Source organism: Populus trichocarpa, chromosome 6 (genome assembly GCF_000002775.5).
Source record: "Populus trichocarpa isolate Nisqually-1 chromosome 6, P.trichocarpa_v4.1, whole genome shotgun sequence".
Classification (NCBI taxonomy): domain Eukaryota; kingdom Viridiplantae; phylum Streptophyta; class Magnoliopsida; order Malpighiales; family Salicaceae; genus Populus; species Populus trichocarpa.
Genome location: NC_037290.2, coordinates 9,788,561 through 9,804,458, shown reverse-complemented (window position 1 = coordinate 9,804,458; position 15,898 = coordinate 9,788,561). Strand labels below are relative to the sequence as shown.

General features: G+C 34.6%; 3 protein-coding genes across 5 annotated transcripts; 1 reads left to right on the top strand and 2 right to left on the bottom strand.

The window, feature by feature from the left end:
* Positions 1 to 190: 190 nt before the first annotated feature.
* On the top strand, positions 191 to 2,144 carry LOC18100144 (S-adenosylmethionine synthase 4-like). The gene is made up of 2 exons (XM_006381335.3): positions 191 to 456; positions 795 to 2,144. The coding sequence occupies exon 2, from the start codon at positions 808 to 810 to the stop codon at positions 1,978 to 1,980; it is 1,173 nt and encodes a 390-aa protein (XP_006381397.1). The 5' UTR covers positions 191 to 456; positions 795 to 807; the 3' UTR covers positions 1,981 to 2,144.
* A 148-nt stretch (positions 2,145 to 2,292) lies between these two features.
* LOC18100143 (thioredoxin-like 3-3) lies at positions 2,293 to 3,429 on the bottom strand. The gene is made up of 3 exons (XM_006381334.3): positions 3,261 to 3,429; positions 3,126 to 3,151; positions 2,293 to 2,682 (listed from the first exon to the last, which is right to left on the bottom strand). Exons 1-3 carry the CDS (start codon positions 3,396 to 3,398, stop codon positions 2,463 to 2,465), a joined length of 384 nt encoding a protein of 127 aa, XP_006381396.1. The 5' UTR covers positions 3,399 to 3,429; the 3' UTR covers positions 2,293 to 2,462.
* Positions 3,430 to 4,518: 1,089 nt separating this feature from the next.
* On the bottom strand, positions 4,519 to 12,682 carry LOC18100142 (uncharacterized). 3 transcript variants are annotated; one of them, XM_024604256.2, is made up of 17 exons: positions 12,468 to 12,682; positions 12,126 to 12,231; positions 10,166 to 10,211; positions 9,925 to 10,082; positions 9,618 to 9,735; positions 9,395 to 9,477; positions 9,027 to 9,086; positions 8,601 to 8,843; positions 7,958 to 8,054; positions 7,696 to 7,746; positions 7,495 to 7,575; positions 7,072 to 7,143; positions 6,351 to 6,413; positions 6,078 to 6,230; positions 5,254 to 5,311; positions 5,111 to 5,163; positions 4,519 to 5,007 (listed from the first exon to the last, which is right to left on the bottom strand). In XM_024604256.2, exons 2-17 carry the CDS (start codon positions 12,224 to 12,226, stop codon positions 4,930 to 4,932), a joined length of 1,515 nt encoding a protein of 504 aa, XP_024460024.2. In that variant the 5' UTR covers positions 12,227 to 12,231; positions 12,468 to 12,682; the 3' UTR covers positions 4,519 to 4,929. The 3 variants fall into 3 exon arrangements, with proteins under 3 accessions (XP_024460024.2, XP_024460025.2, XP_024460023.2); XM_024604257.2 differs by having other exon boundaries at positions 12,315 to 12,678; XM_024604255.2 differs by having other exon boundaries at positions 12,391 to 12,677.
* Positions 12,683 to 15,898: the final 3,216 nt, after the last annotated feature.

Genomic DNA, 15,898 nt, shown 5'->3' with positions numbered 1-15,898 from the left:
ATGTGATGACGGCCTTATAACGCGCGGCAAGGCGCTGTCAAGATCGGATCTGGGTGAAGTGGGGCTCCACTTTCTTTCTAATTAGGTGGGAGTGGGCCCTACCCACCGAACACCAGTGGACCACCATATCTCAGGCTTTCATCATAAAAAAAACGGACGATGATCCAGGCCGCTGCCTACATGGTCCCACATATTGAATGGTATGGGATGGGGTGACGAATGTGGATGAAAATACAGCGGAATAAAACCAAGTAGGCGATAAATAGAAAGAAAGGAAAGCGAAAAGGGCGGGGAAAGGGAAACAATCGAAGAGAAAAGAGGTGAGGAAGAGTCAAGAGAGCGAGTCAAACGACACCACGCTTCTCTATCTCTTATATATAGGCATACTTATCTCAAATAAGTCTCTCGCTCGCTCGCTCTCGCTCTCGCATTTGAGATCTGCACATACAATCACAGGTGAGTCTCCTTAATTTATTTGTTTTGTTCATTTCAATTTTAGGATTTAGATTGATTGGTGCTGTTCATGTTTTGTTTTGTTTGTGTTATTGGATTGATATATAGAGAGATTAAAAGCGACAACATTGGTATTCTGGATGAAAATAGAAACATTTTTCTATGTTACCGAAATCTTGAAAATACAAACAGAATACAAAGCCATCTACTAGTGATGGTATATGTTGGTTGGAAATGGGCGAATCAAAGAATGATTGATTGGTTAATGGATCTATGTTTTTTTTTTTTTTTTTCATTTCTCAAATAAGTCCTGATTTCATTTTTTTATAAATGATCATCAGGTCCAGTTTTAACATGGATACCTTCCTATTCACCTCTGAGTCTGTAAATGAAGGCCACCCAGACAAGCTTTGTGACCAGGTCTCGGATGCCATCCTTGATGCCTGCCTTGCGCAAGATCCTGAGAGCAAGGTTGCCTGTGAGACCTGCTCAAAGACTAACATGGTCATGGTCTTTGGTGAGATCACAACCAAGGCTAACGTGGACTACGAGAAAATTGTCCGGGATACTTGCAGAGGCATTGGCTTCACATCAGCTGACGTTGGCCTCGATGCTGACAACTGCAAGGTCCTTGTCAACATTGAACAGCAGAGTCCTGACATAGCCCAAGGAGTTCATGGACACCTCACCAAGAAGCCTGAGGAAATTGGTGCTGGTGACCAAGGCCATATGTTTGGCTATGCTACTGATGAAACACCTGAGCTCATGCCATTAACTCACGTCCTCGCCACCAAGCTTGGTGCCAAGCTAACTGAGGTGAGAAAGAACAAGACATGCCCATGGTTAAGGCCTGATGGGAAGACCCAGGTTACTGTTGAGTACAAGAATGAAGGTGGAGCCATGGTGCCTATCCGGGTTCACACGATTCTTATCTCAACACAACATGATGAGAATGTCACTAATGAGCAGATTGCAGCGGACCTGAAAGAGCATGTGATTAAGCCTGTTATCCCAGTTCAATATCTTGATGACAAGACCATCTTCCACCTCAACCCTTCTGGTCGGTTTGTTATTGGTGGGCCTCATGGAGATGCAGGACTCACTGGCCGTAAGATTATCATTGACACTTATGGTGGATGGGGTGCTCATGGTGGAGGCGCTTTCTCAGGCAAGGACCCCACAAAGGTGGACAGAAGTGGTGCATACATTGTTAGGCAGGCTGCCAAGAGTGTGGTGGCCTCTGGTCTTGCTCGGCGCTGTATTGTGCAGGTCTCTTACGCAATTGGTGTGCCAGAACCATTGTCAGTTTTTGTGGACACTTACAAGACTGGCAAGATTCCAGACAGGGATATCTTGGAATTGATCAAGGAGAATTTCGACTTCAGGCCTGGAATGATTGCTATCAACCTCGACTTGATGAGAGGAGGCAATTCCAGGTACCAGAAGACTGCTGCTTATGGCCATTTTGGACGTGATGACCCAGATTTCACATGGGAGACTGTCAAGCTTCTCAAGCCCAATGCCTAAGTCTTTGGGATTGGCTTGATACATTTCCTGGAAGTGGTTATCATCGTAGCCATCATTCTGCTCATGGGGGGTATAATAAAGAAGCTTCAGCACATGCAAGTGATTCTGAGATGAACATGTTCCAAGGGTTCAAGTGAGAAGGGATTCAGGAGTTTTTCTTTTCTTTTCTTTTTCTAGTTATTCCTTTATTAAGGAATAGACGTTAACCGTATTCATCAATTTTCATTACATTTTTTTGTACTTTCCAACGTGTCATTTATCTGGTTTGATCAATTCTGAAGCTATTATTTGTTTCCATTTACAAAAAATTGCTTTATTTTATCCATCTATTTATTTACGAAGACGAGTCTTTAATTTCAATCATCACATACAAGTCTATAATGCTTGAAACGAGTATACTAAACAGAAAAAGCGAGAAATACAGCGCACATCAGATTGTTTCTCGACCGCATGGTTGATAATAAACAATCTTACAACATATTTCACGAATGCAACCACAAGCGATCGTGCAAGCGCTCTTCTCCGGCACCAAACATCTCATCTACCCTTTCCCCGTCGCGGTAAAAATGAAACGTAGGTGTGTAGCGAATATGCTGAGTTGTTTCCGGGCATTCATCAATATCCGCATATACGAAAGAAAGCTTCGGGAAGTTGTTACTCAGCTGGCAAAACGCAGGAAGAATCTGGCTGCACACGCGACACCTGAAAACACAACAGATATTTAATGATGTTGTGGTGATCTAACCAGTTCGTGAAGCGAAGTTGTCTGAACTTTCTCAGCCCACTACATTACATTAAGGCTTAGCCGGTAAATGATCTGTAACAAAACCACCCCACCCTTGTATTGTCTCACATAGAACCCCTGACTGAAACTAAAAATGTGAATAAATCTCGAGATTCGGCATGTGATGTTACACAATATTTGAATAACAAAAACCCCCCGATGGATGAGCTAATCCTCGTTCCCTACAAGATATTTGGATTGAAAACGCAGTGGTGCAGTCTATCTATCATTTCTAATATTATACGCAGAAACACGGACAGTTCTCAAAGAAGTCTGACATCAAACACCTAGCGTGCATTAGCCACATAAACAAGAGGTGAGATTAGCGAGGAGAGGAAGAAAGAAGAATGCGGGAGCGTACCATGAAGCACCGTAGTTGATAACTGCCTGCAAACATGTGAGAAATTAAAGAAAGTCAGGTCGGTGAAAATGAAATGAAATGAGAAGAAAAGGTTTTGAAGGCGAAAAACAGTGCCAAAGAAGAGGATGAAATTACAGGGGTATTGGAAGATTTGATATCGTGAAGAATTTGAAGGTGGCTTTGATCGCTAGAAGCACTTTTGAGGTTGCCATGGAGATTCACTGGCAATTCCAATCCAGTGCCATCCAAACCTTTCTTTGTATTATCCTCCATTTTCTTGCACCGCTCTTTTTTCCGTTCGGAGTTATTATGCTTTTTGTCCAATTTTTTGTTTGGTCCCTGTATTTTATAAGGTTTGCAATTCGGTCATGACTTTGTTTTGTTTTTTCAATTTCATCATTTGAAGATATGTTTTCATAGTATTACATGCTTATATAAGTTTTGATATGTTTTCTCACTTACTTGATGTCTTTAAGTATTACAACACTAAATTAATGACTAATTTTATAAAATAGAGTCTTAGCTTCTTATAAAAAAAAAAAACAATTTGAGAGATACAAGACCAGGATTGATATAAAGTAAGAAATAGATTATTTTTCCATTAAAAAAATGTAAAAGTTTCATTTGATACCTAAAGTTTTAATTTTTTATCCATATTCTTTTAGGTTATTGCGTTTTGATTCTAAATTATATTTTTGTCTCAATTCAATCTTTGTAAGTTAAGAGGGGAGAGAGGAAGTTTCCAAAAAAATTGAGAAGAGAGAAATTTCTTAGATGATCAAAACTTTGATTTTAGTGTCTAGATTTATTTGTAAAAGAGGAACTTAATGAATGTGCTGAAAAAGATAAATCAGGCCTCCAAAAATATTTTCAATTTGATTTAATTTTGAGTTTTTAAGTTAATTGAATTGAGGTCTCAAGCAAAAATAAATTGAAAATAAGTTCTTTAAATTCCAATACTTGTACCTTAATTATTCCTTAATTAAAAAAACTATGAGACTAGAAAATGCGACTATATTTCCGTTGCTTACCATAGCTAGAATGTACTAACTAGATGCTGACTATTTGGATTTGAGAATGAGGGGTGCCAAACCCGACTATATTGAACGATTTTTAAGGGCTAATCCTTCGCAGATGAGATTTCTTGGAACATTGCTAGTTTGAAGTCCTTGTCATGAGCTTCTCTAGCATGAATAATTGCTGGAAACAACGCTAGAATTTAGGTTATTGTCAAAAGCTTCTCGTAATTTAGCCTCCACTATCAGTTGCATTTTTTGCACTGTTCCAAAATCAAAGATCACTCTTGCAGAAAAGGAGATATTTTCGTTCGTCTAATAATATATCCATGAGCATTCAGTTTTTATGCCTCTGCATCAAGTCCACAAATAGCTCCGATGACAATTCTCACGGTATTGATTATTAAGTAAAAAAAAAAAATTGAGCACCAAAAAGCTCTTGAAGATAGTAAAGATATGCTTATTATTCGACAGTAACTGGTTATTCAACACTAGAGACCCTTTGATTGGGAAATGGTGCCTAAAAGCAAATAGGAAGTTCTTTTAATCAAATTTCATCATGAAAGCTGCACTAGTGTTTCTCATCGGCTAAAACGGGCTTTGACAGGTTATTCAGAAGTCATCATTCTCCATCTCCATTTTAGGCTTTTTCTCTTTTCTATTCCCAATAAAACCCCTTCTGATATCATTCGTCTATAATTGTGTAGGTGCTGCTGCTATCAGATAAAGCTTGCCAGATTCTGAAGCTTCACAGGCAACGGAAATAAAGATTGAGAAAAACCATCAGCTTAGTGAATCCCAGAGAAAGTGCCTGGATGGAACAACTTGCATAGTGATTCTACAGCTGATTCAATCTGTGTCTGATCCTGCAATCAGTTTTCATGAGTTGCTCACTTTTATAGGAACAGCTTACTGCTAACTTATGAATTCTAATGGCAAAAGTTAGAATACAGCGAAAATTTCCTTTACCTTGCCTTCAAAACTAATTATTAGAGGCCCTTTTCTGGATTTGCGATAACACCCTTCATTTTGCACAATGAAACAATATGAGGAGAGACAGTGTATATACAAAAATGAACCAAGAAACAAATCTAAGAACCTTAGTATCTTACCAATATTTAGATCTGGGAATTCAAGACAGAGTTTTGACAGAGGTTGGGCAGTTTCAACCTGCATTTATAGAAAAAAACTATACATGGTCATGCTACAAACATAAAAATATTAGCTTCATAAGAATAACAATATCATTTAGCATATCAAAATCTGAGCATTCTGATTTTGGCAACACCACCGCAGTTAAGACTTCAAATTTTTCAAATCTTATGGATGGGGGATGGCAACTCTCCTGACTGTAGCTCAAGGCTCCACTGAGCCTCCGATGAACCAAAAAATAATCCGATACATTCTAGTACTAGCTACAAAAATTATAACCGCTTCCACATAAATGGTAGATGTTTCTTAGTTCATTTGCTTGCTGATGCAATTCAACCTCATGCTACCAAGAAATCATATACCAGGTATGGATGGGTGAAAATTCCCAAAATCCAGTCAACCAACCTTGAAGAAAATCAAAGACAACCATCTTGACAATACAGTCTTCAAATCTCATGACAAGTAATTTTGTAGGAGTGCCAATACGTTTACATTTTGAAAAATATATTAGATGCCAATGATATCCATGCATGGACCAAAAACTTCACCAAATAGGTTATATTGCAATTCAGTCAAGAACCAAGTATAACTAATATAAATGCAGCAGGAAGGATGACAGGATCAGGGTGAGTAGTTATCTTGGAACAGATAGAAAAAAATAATACACGCGGACATCAATAATAAGGATGTAGTCAAACTGATTCAACTCTAGCACTAAACACAATCAAATCATATCACAGTAAAAGTTAATAAACTGAGTGAAATGGTAGACTTTGATACGCACATCTGAAAGATTTGTCTGTAGATGCTTTGACACATAAGGTACCATCGTTGGCAAAAAGCCACAGGATCTCGTTAATTCAATCAAACAATCCCACTCCTTGTCCAATTCAGTGGCATTTGTTGCTGTGAAAATGATTACATTCTGGCACTTAATCTGAAAGGATATGATTTTTTGACCAAAATTCAAACAAGTCATAAATAGCATTAATTGCATTCTTCAAGAGGAAATATATACAGCATCACAAGTACAGTATTTTAGCTTCAATATACATACCAAAGGTACAGCCAGCTTTTCATGATGCAATAACTCAGTGATACCTTCAGGTAACAGTGCCATCTGAAGAAATGAAAAACAGGGACAAGATTATATTCAAGTTGCATAGATTGTTAGATGTTGATGGGCTTGCATATTCAGACAAAATTTCAGGAATGCAAACCACAAGATAAAATGTGGAGACTACCAACAGCAGATGGATTATGAAATCCTTGTCATAAAAAAATAACAAAGTTCTTTTAAAAGCAACCTAATAACCTAACCCCAAGCATTGAGCCAAGCTGCAACATAACCATCAAGATCTAGGGAATACCAACTTTCTTTGACAGATAAGATTCCACCTATGTTAGGGAAGTTTTCGAAGCATTTGATACCCATTCCATTAGTATATGGTTATCAAAACAAGGTAAAGCCCTTGGAGGGGGTTAAAAACTCAATGAACTTAATTTTTCTTATTTGTGTTTTCTTTCAATAAAAGCACCATATCTAGATCATTCTGGTGTATGCTCAATTTTCTTAATTTTCAAATAAGTTATCTTCATAAGAGAGGGAATTTGATACTACAGCAACAAATGCATTATCTCGATTAGATTGTCATCTTTCCACATTATAAATGAATGCAGCTGTTAAATAAACACATAATGAGAATGAGGCACAGACACCCCATTTCTTCTTCTTGCTAGTAGCAAATCATGAGAGCTAAATGCAGATATTAAATTACCTCATTTTGATCACCAGTGCAATGATCACTTATAAGATGCCTAAGATATTCTTCAAATTCTTCATCGGGAGCCTACATTGAACAGAATTAAGAGGGACATTTAGTGAAATATTAAAGCTACATCGCAATCAACAAGTTGGGAAAAGCTGAATGACACCCTTTTGCAGTAGTTGTTATCTCTCTCTGTTTTTTTTTTCCCCTTTCCTTTCTCAAGACATCAGATTCAACCAAGAAATTTAAGAGATGAAATGAAGATCTTCAAATTCCAGGAATTATCACTCATTAAGTGATTCTGTATTAATGATACAGCAAGTGATTCTTTACAGACCAAATAGAATGAATGTAGCTAAACGATAGATCTTGCTTATGATAAAGGATAAGAGAGCGGGGGGGGGGGGGGGGGGGGGGGGGGGGCAAACTCACAAGACGAACCCCAAAAGCCTTTGCAACACCTGCTAAGGTAACATCAGAGTGCAATGGGCCCACCCCTCCATATATAAAAACCTACAAGGATTGAGTAGACATTAAAATATCAGAACCTAAGAAGACAAAGCCCCAATTAACTTTGTTATATCAGTATGGAAATCAACAGAAGAGATCTTTTCACAGAATGTGAGGATATACCATATCGTTGGTAGATTTCCGTCGCTCAACCTCTTCAGCCACAGAATCTTTCTGGTACAAAGAAAAATCCACAAAATGAGTTTCAAGTGAAAATAAGAAACTCAAATGCTTGAATTCTGTATGTAAGCCCAAATAAGTCATCTAACAAAGAACACAAAGTATATCATTTATACAAAATCTTCTATTTAATTATCAAACCAGATCCACCCTCTACATATGACATACAAGCAGTTTGTGATAATTATAATAGAAGATAACTCACATCATTCTGGACAACAACAGTTTGTGATACCGACCAACCAATGGAATGGATCTTTCTACGCAATGAAGGTCCCAGTTGATCCTCAACAGTGCCGAACCTGAGCTATGGAACAGATAACAAGTACCAGAAACTTCAGCAATAACAGCTGGCAGTAGAAATAATAAAATATAAAGGGCCTAAAATATGCAAACACACCCAAATATTTTAGTCAAATAGTGAGATTCTTGTTCATGTCTCCATTACATGCATGACCACTAAATGTTTGCACAATAAATATAGCCCACAATTGTCAAATTTGTTACGCTTGTGTGCAGTCTAAGAAAAGACATTAAGACAATTTGAGGGATTATGAGCTAATGCAAACTTGACCACAGATCACGAAAATCATAATCTAATGAATTATAAATAAAAATTAGCAAATCAAACTAGAGTGAGCGGAAAGGTTATCGTACCCAAGAAAATGTCTTAATAGTTGAATAAAATTGGTAAAAATTCAGAAACCAACCACCACTTAATTGTTAGATGAATTGCCAGTACCAAATGAGGAAAATCCCGAGATTATGAGGAAGATACAAAAACTAATATACAATTGCAGAAACTAGCAGGGATACAAAAAACATGCATCTACCAATGAGGGACTTACAGAATCTCTTCCCCCACAGCAATGACTGAGGCTACGAGCAAGCTGCTTTTATGTGAATCCACACTCCCTGAGCCATTACCAACAGCATTAATGGAAGAAGAAAACTTTTTTGCTCTCCCTGCCCTTTCTAATCTTCCATCGGAAAGCAAGTATGCGGGTTTGAATTTTTCTTTGCAACAGGAGTCACTGATGGACAACAATGCATTTGGAACTGTGTCATGTATGCTCCCTATTGAAGTGTATCTGGGGAAAGAAAAAAGAACATGCAGGTTATTATGAACAAGTGGAAACCAGTTACCGTACAAGAGAGAATGCATTATATATTAGCATTAAGCAGTAACTAACAAAATTAATAAGCAATGTTTGCACCAATAATATATTTGAACAATAAGATCAGTATTTGAAGTTATATAAGAGAAACATTACCCCTGATCATAAAGACTGCAGTACTGGACCTTGCAGGTTAGGATAAAAGCCCAAACATCTCTGCAAAAGAAACATAAATAAGTCAAAAGCCCAGAAATATATGCCAACCTGATAAATGCAGGAAAAGATAAAATGTTCACGCTCAATCACAGTAAGAATTTCAGAGATATTAAGACATAATGGCAATGCAAGTAAGGGCAGGCGGGATTAATGCAGCAATTGCAGCAAATGCTTTCCACATAATATAACAGATGCTCTTTAAAAAAATGATGATGCATTTAACAGATGCATAAAACTGACATATTAATGATTGAATGCCAAAGGAAAAATAGGAATGGGGTGATCTATAGCTAGTGTTAAATGACCACCTGTAAGACCAATCCAAGATAGGATTCACTCTCATAAATGGAGGCCATCCAGGTGAACTAGGGGAGAACTGTTCTTGGCCCACCTGCATGATTCAAGGAAAAACCTCATGTTGTCAGACACGTCTGTGCTCAATCTCCAAATAAGGCACACAAAATTGCAGAAAGGATCTCACAGTAGGAAACCACATAGATATATTTCTTCAAGGTTAAGTGTTAAACATACCGCAGTAGGATCACCAATTCGAACACCAAGGAAAATAGCTCTAATTGGATTAGCCTTCAGTAATTTTTCCAAGCCAGACTTGAAATCTGAACTAATGATATCTAGTTGCAAACCATAGCTGCTCATAGGAAGTAATTCAACATAAATAAATTGACCCAAATAGTGCTCATATAAAGTAATTTAACATGAATAAATAAGCTAACGTGTAAAAGTTTCCAACAAGCCTAAAATAATGACGTTACTTTGCACAAACATTTTATCAACAAGTATTCAACTCCTTGCACGGCACATTAAAAGAGCTTCTCACCTTGATGCAGTATCATAGGTAAATGAGTTGATTTCGGGGAAAGCAGCAGAACTTTCAAAATATATTGTTCGAATTGGGAAACTAGTCAGACCCCCATTAGAGCATTTTTGCTCCATTTTATGCAAAAAATAGCCAGCCCTGAGTAGGTGCAGTAGAACCTGCACACACAAGTTTATTGTCATCATTGACAAGACAACAGATAACAAGAGGATTGCTTGAGAAAATATGGAAGAAATCCTACTGTTGAATCCTTTCCTCCATTGAAGCTGAAGGCAACCTCCTCAATCCTGCAGAATAAAACAGTTTCAGAACTTACAAGCATCAGCCACCATACTTGTGTGCAGTCAATGAATGGATAAAGATAAATAAATAAAAAAGGCTATTCCATAAACCCATGCATTTAGAGCACTAAACATTTGTGTCAATTTTATACAGGCTTGATGTTTGCTTGGATGTGACTGTATGAGAAATCATAAAAACTCCAAATTAACAATTAACAATGTGAGCATACATTAGGTACTATTTTCACAAACCAGGCCCAAAAGAAAAGGTTGCCTAAATCAAGATATGGGATAGGGGTGTTTTCCTGTAAAATAATAGTAAAATGCAGTCTATTACTGCCTTTGACCAATAAAATGCATTTATGGGTGTCTTGCATGAAAGAAGATAGTCTGAGGAACTGATCAGCCAATGATACTTCTGAAAGGTATTTCTATCCCATTGGAATTTTCACTTCTGTCTACATAAGATTCAAAAAAATTCCCACCAGTCCCACAAAACCATGAATTTTAATTAAAAAAGAAAAGAATAACAACACCCTCCAATAAGTTGGATTTTTAAAAAATCTTGTAATTAAGAAGTGAATTACTTTATTTACTGAGTAAACTCCAATCACTCCCTAATAACTATTATGCATTAGGTATAGTAAGAGATTTCGTTCAATAGAGACGGTCAGAGGATAAAAATCCTGTATTGTTATTTGACAAGAAAATTGTCCCCAAAAAAATCTACTAAACTGGCAGCTGTTGTCATGCCTGTATTAGTCCCCAAAAGGAATGTAATTGATCATTCAAAAAACCGACAACAGCAGCAACACGCGGCAAAACCATTTAATTAAAGAATCACAAGAATCCAGGCAAGTATCGACAAGAAATACCACCCATTAGATCCAAAAGAGAATAATCAAAATGCCTTCATGCAAACACATTTCAACTTTCTTTACAAAACCAAAAAAAAAAAATACAATGAATTGATAAAAAAAATTTGATTTTCAATGAATTCATATCACTTGCCGCTTCCGTTATTGCTGCTGGGTTGGCTGTTGGGCTTGCTTCTATTGGACCTGGGGTTGGTCAAGGTACTGCTGCGGGCCAAGCTGTAGAAGGTATCGCGAGACAACCCGAGGCAAAGGGAAAAATACGAGGTACTTTATTGCTTAGTCTGGCTTTTATGGAAGCTTTAACAATTTATGGACTGGTTGTAGCATTAGCACTTTTGTTTGCAAATCCTTTTGTTTAATCCTATATTTGATTTGTTTAATCTAATCCTATAGAAAATACATATTTTTTTTTATTGTCTTGTACTTGCTGCTTGCTTTTTCGAATTCTATCAAGATTTTACTCCTACAATTATTTATTTTGTTTTATTTTTATTGGGACAATAACCCAACGGGAAGGATTGATTGGGGGATGAGGAATTAGTATACTGATTCACTTTCTTCTACCATTTTCAGAGATAAACCTTTCATTGATATGAAATAACTGCTTTACATGATTCTTAGTCATTCACATTCAATCATTTCAGGTTAAAGAGAACTAAACTGGTTCCGAAAACATTAAAGCCAACAAATCTTTTCCATTGTTAAAGATCAAAAAGGAACTAAGATGAAAGATATCCAATAAGTGATTCCATTTCACCCTTATTGTTGACACCAAACTGCATGCAAATTAAAACTTACTTAAAATTCAAAATTTTCTTCTCTATTCAACCAAGAACATATCCTTGAATCTGTTTCATTCATCCTTCTTTTTATTAGTAATATCCAAACAGCATAAATCTTGCTGTTCTTTTCCATTGACTTGATATTTTGGAAACATGACCACAGAATTTCAAACCCAGTTCAATACCAACCAAGATCATAACTGTTATGTAAGGTAAACTATAAGAAATCAGTCAAAGAAAGAGAAAATAAAAAAACTCACGAGTATAGAGCAAGAGCTCTTTTGATAACATAAATGGCGTTGTTGTACTTGGTTTTAAGCCTCCTATCATCACTTTCTCTGATTGCTTTATCGATCTCCATCTTCCCTGATACACAAAAATCATATAAATATAAACAAATAAATGGGGTTTCGTAAATTCAAAAGAACTCAAATTAAACTTTTCTGAACTGAAATTGAGGTAAATTTAGCAAATGGGTTGTTGTAGATTCAATTAGATTTTGCAGAAACTTGAAATGAAATTCACCTTCTTTGACTGAAAAGTCTACCGCAAAACAAGTATGAAACTTATAAGAAATGCATACAGAGAGATAAAGACCCAACCTTTTTTCTATATGATTTATGGGCCTTAAAAAATAAAAAGAAAAGAAAAGGAAAAAGAAAAAGGAAAGGGAGAGGGAAGGAGGGAGAGGGTATTTTGGAACAAAAGAAAAGACGTGCCCCTTAGTTGCCACAGATTGTTTATCTGAAACAAGTCGGAAGCTACAAATGGTGAATGATTTTTATTCAGATTTTTCTGAAACGGAAATAGGAAAACGGGTTTGGCACGTAAATTGAATACGAAGACTTGACTTGTCTCGTGTGTGTGTAATAATAATATTCTTACGCCATAGTTTTTAGATTTTCTTTTATCCAGGTCCAATAAGAAATTTTTATTTTATTTTGATATAAAAAATTAAAAATAATAATAGATTAATCAAATTAAAAAAAATTAAAAAAATATAGGGAAAAAATATTTTTTAAAAGGGGACAAACTATATATTTTAATTCACAGTCCATTTAATATGGAAGATCAAAATGGGATAAAAAATAATAAAAGCAAATTGATACTAGTTAATTTGTATTAATATAATAAACATCTAAGCCTAATAATCAGGGTCAAGACAACTCAGAATATTCCGCCAAACCCGCAACTCAGATCATTATATTAGAATAACCTGATAAAAAACAAAGAGAATTATAAACTTTTTTTATATATATAAAAAACTCATGTTACCTTTTCAAATTTGTAACCCTGATTATTAAACCAGAAGCACTCTATCTGAAAAAATCATGAAGTTCAATTCTTGATCAATTAAATATTGAAGGATGGAATTGAAAAAAAATTCAATTATACAAAACATTTCATAAAAAAAAAAAGCAATTAAAAGAATTATGATCAAAATAAATTTTATATTTGAATAAAGGATGAAATTGAAAAGAAAAATCAATTTAGGAAAAAAAACCTAGAAAAATCAAAAGAATAAAGATTAAAATCAACATAAAAGTCAAAATAAATTTTTTATTGAAAGGTGAAATTAAAAAAAAAATTAAAACTTTTACAAAAAGGACTAGTAAAAAAATAAAAATAAAAATACTAAGAACCGGGTTGGAAAAACATAATATTATCCATTTGGATTGAATGATTAAATTAAAAACCCATAAACTTTTATAAAAAGGCTAAGAAAAAAAAATTAGAAATCAAAATAATGAGGATCAAATTGAAAAACATAATATATAGCAGATTAGAATGAAATGATGAAATTGAAAATAAATAAAACTTCTATAAAAGAGCCAAGAATAAAAATTAAATATCAAATAAATTTGGATTGAAGTTGAAATACTAACAACCAAAAGAGTCAAGCTATAATTTTCAAGAAGAGAAAGAAAAAAAGAAAAATAAAGGCTCATATGCAACAAACCGAACCATCAACGCCAATAGGGGCCACTCAACAGGCAAGATGACACGATAACACTTCTAATGACACATCGAAAGGATATTTTTGGATGAAGAGAGTCAACACACTTGTCATTCAAAGGGCACAAGCTATTTCCACGCATCAGTGAGGGCGCCATATACGCACCACCTTTTTCTTTTTTCTTTAAAATTTTTTTATCTGGTTAAATATCAAATTACCTCTAAAGTGACTTAATAATAACAAAAAAAATCATTATAAAAAGGCAAAAAACCCCTCACACCAATTTTAATTTTTTTTTGCTTTTAAGGACATTTTAGTTTTTTCATTATGCATTTTAATTTTTTTAATTTTTATATTTAGTCAATTATTAAACTTTCCCAGCTTACTTTACAATAAGAAAAAAACTATTATGCAAATATAAAAATACCTCTTGATGCAAGTTCAGATTTTTATTTGGTTTTGTTTTTTTATTTTATTTCAGTGTCATACTTTAATAATAGATTTACTGGAAATTGAGTTTTATAATTTATTTTAATTATTTTTTCTATGAAGTTATCCTGATTTTATGACCCAAATTGAAGGTTTGATAGGTTAACTCGAGTTTTTTTTTATTTTCTCAATTAATATTTTTTTTCAATCTCATTATTCAAAATTAGATTAATTGATAATTGAGTTTTATAATTTATTCGTTCAACATTAATATTTCTTTTCTTTTAAAAAACATGTTAGCAATACATGAATATTTGTTTTAGAATTCCTAGTATGGATCAATAATCTAGTAATTTACTATATAATAATTTTCCATCCTTTGCCCTTTGCCCTTTGCCCTTTGCCCTTTGCCCTTTGCAAGCAGTAATAATTTTATTTAAGTTAACAAAATGTTTTTTCCCTACACTCCATTAGATTGTTAAATTCAACCCATCTACCCAAATAAATGTTAATTGAGTCCCTACCTAATCAAGAGTTTGGTCACTCTTTATCTTTTTCCATAGCAAAGCTTCTCTAATCTCGTAACAAAACCTTTCAGCTACTTGTTTTATTAATGACGTGTTTGGAAGTTTGGTTGCGATTGTGTTTTAAAATGCTTTTTACTCGGAAATGTATTAAAATTATATTTTTTTATTTTGAAAAAATTATTTTTACTATCAACGCATCAAAATAATCTAAAAACATCAAAAATTATTAATTTAAAATAAAGATAAACATGGCCTAAGTACCAAAACAAGAGCACTTTAGTTTAGGGTTGTGTAGGGTTTGGTTGAGATGTGACTGTAGTTATAGATTTTGATGGTAGCCATAACAATTATATTAAAGAAAAAAAGTTTGATTAAAAGAGTTGTCATAAAAATTACAAACATGTATATTAAGTTTTTTTTTTTTATGAAGGACTTATATGAATCTCTTAGCTATCTTATTTTATTTGGTTTTTTAACATAAAAGAATATCTAATTTTCAAATAATTTTTATATAAATTCTAAATAATTTTAGATTTACTAAAAAGATATTTATTATTTTGATTGCCTATGTATATTTCAAAAAATCCAATAGGTTTCATTTCCTCCTAATACCATCCAAACTCTCTATCTTTTTCCAAAAAAAAATCCAAACTCTCTGTCTCTGTCTCCCTAATTCTCTTTTCACTTCCCACGATCGAAACTATATTGATAGTTACAACAAGAGTTTTACGCAATTCCTCTAACCTCTGGTGTACTTGGACGAATCTGATGAAAAAATATTCAAAGCCCCAGAAAAAAAAATGATAGATGTTTAAGAAAAAAGATACAGCCTTCCATGCAATGAAGGCAACATCAAGATTGATTCGCTTCTTCTGTGCGAGCTTCATAAGAACAGAACCACCATTACAGAGTTTCAGGAATAGTGCTACAATCCATCCTTCTACCTTATCTTTTTCTTTTATTCAGTTGAAGAAAGAACGGAGAAATTGAGCCATCAAGGGTGACTCCACAAGCATCACACGTAAGCAAAGTTCTCATTGCAGGAGGAATTAATAACCACTCTAACACACTATCACTTTGGTCAAGGTTGATCAAGAATATGAAACATTAAAATAATTTA

Coding starts and splice junctions, on each gene's coding strand:
- LOC18100144 (XM_006381335.3), top strand. CDS start 808: ATGGATACCTTCCTATTCACCTCTGAGTCTGTAAATGAAGGCCACCCA.
- LOC18100143 (XM_006381334.3), bottom strand. CDS start 3,398: ATGGAGGATAATACAAAGAAAGGTTTGGATGGCACTGGATTGGAATTG. Junction 3,152..3,260: donor TCAAATCTTCCAATACCCCT/GTAATTTCATCC, acceptor ACATGTTTGCAG/GCAGTTATCAACTACGGTGC. Junction 2,683..3,125: donor ATCAACTACGGTGCTTCATG/GTACGCTCCCGC, acceptor TTGTGTTTTCAG/GTGTCGCGTGTGCAGCCAGA.
- LOC18100142 (XM_024604256.2), bottom strand. CDS start 12,226: ATGGAGATCGATAAAGCAATCAGAGAAAGTGATGATAGGAGGCTTAAA. Junction 7,144..7,494: donor AGGCTTTTGGGGTTCGTCTT/GTGAGTTTGCCC, acceptor TGTTCAATGTAG/GCTCCCGATGAAGAATTTGA. Junction 6,231..6,350: donor AAAAGCTGGCTGTACCTTTG/GTATGTATATTG, acceptor ATATCCTTTCAG/ATTAAGTGCCAGAATGTAAT.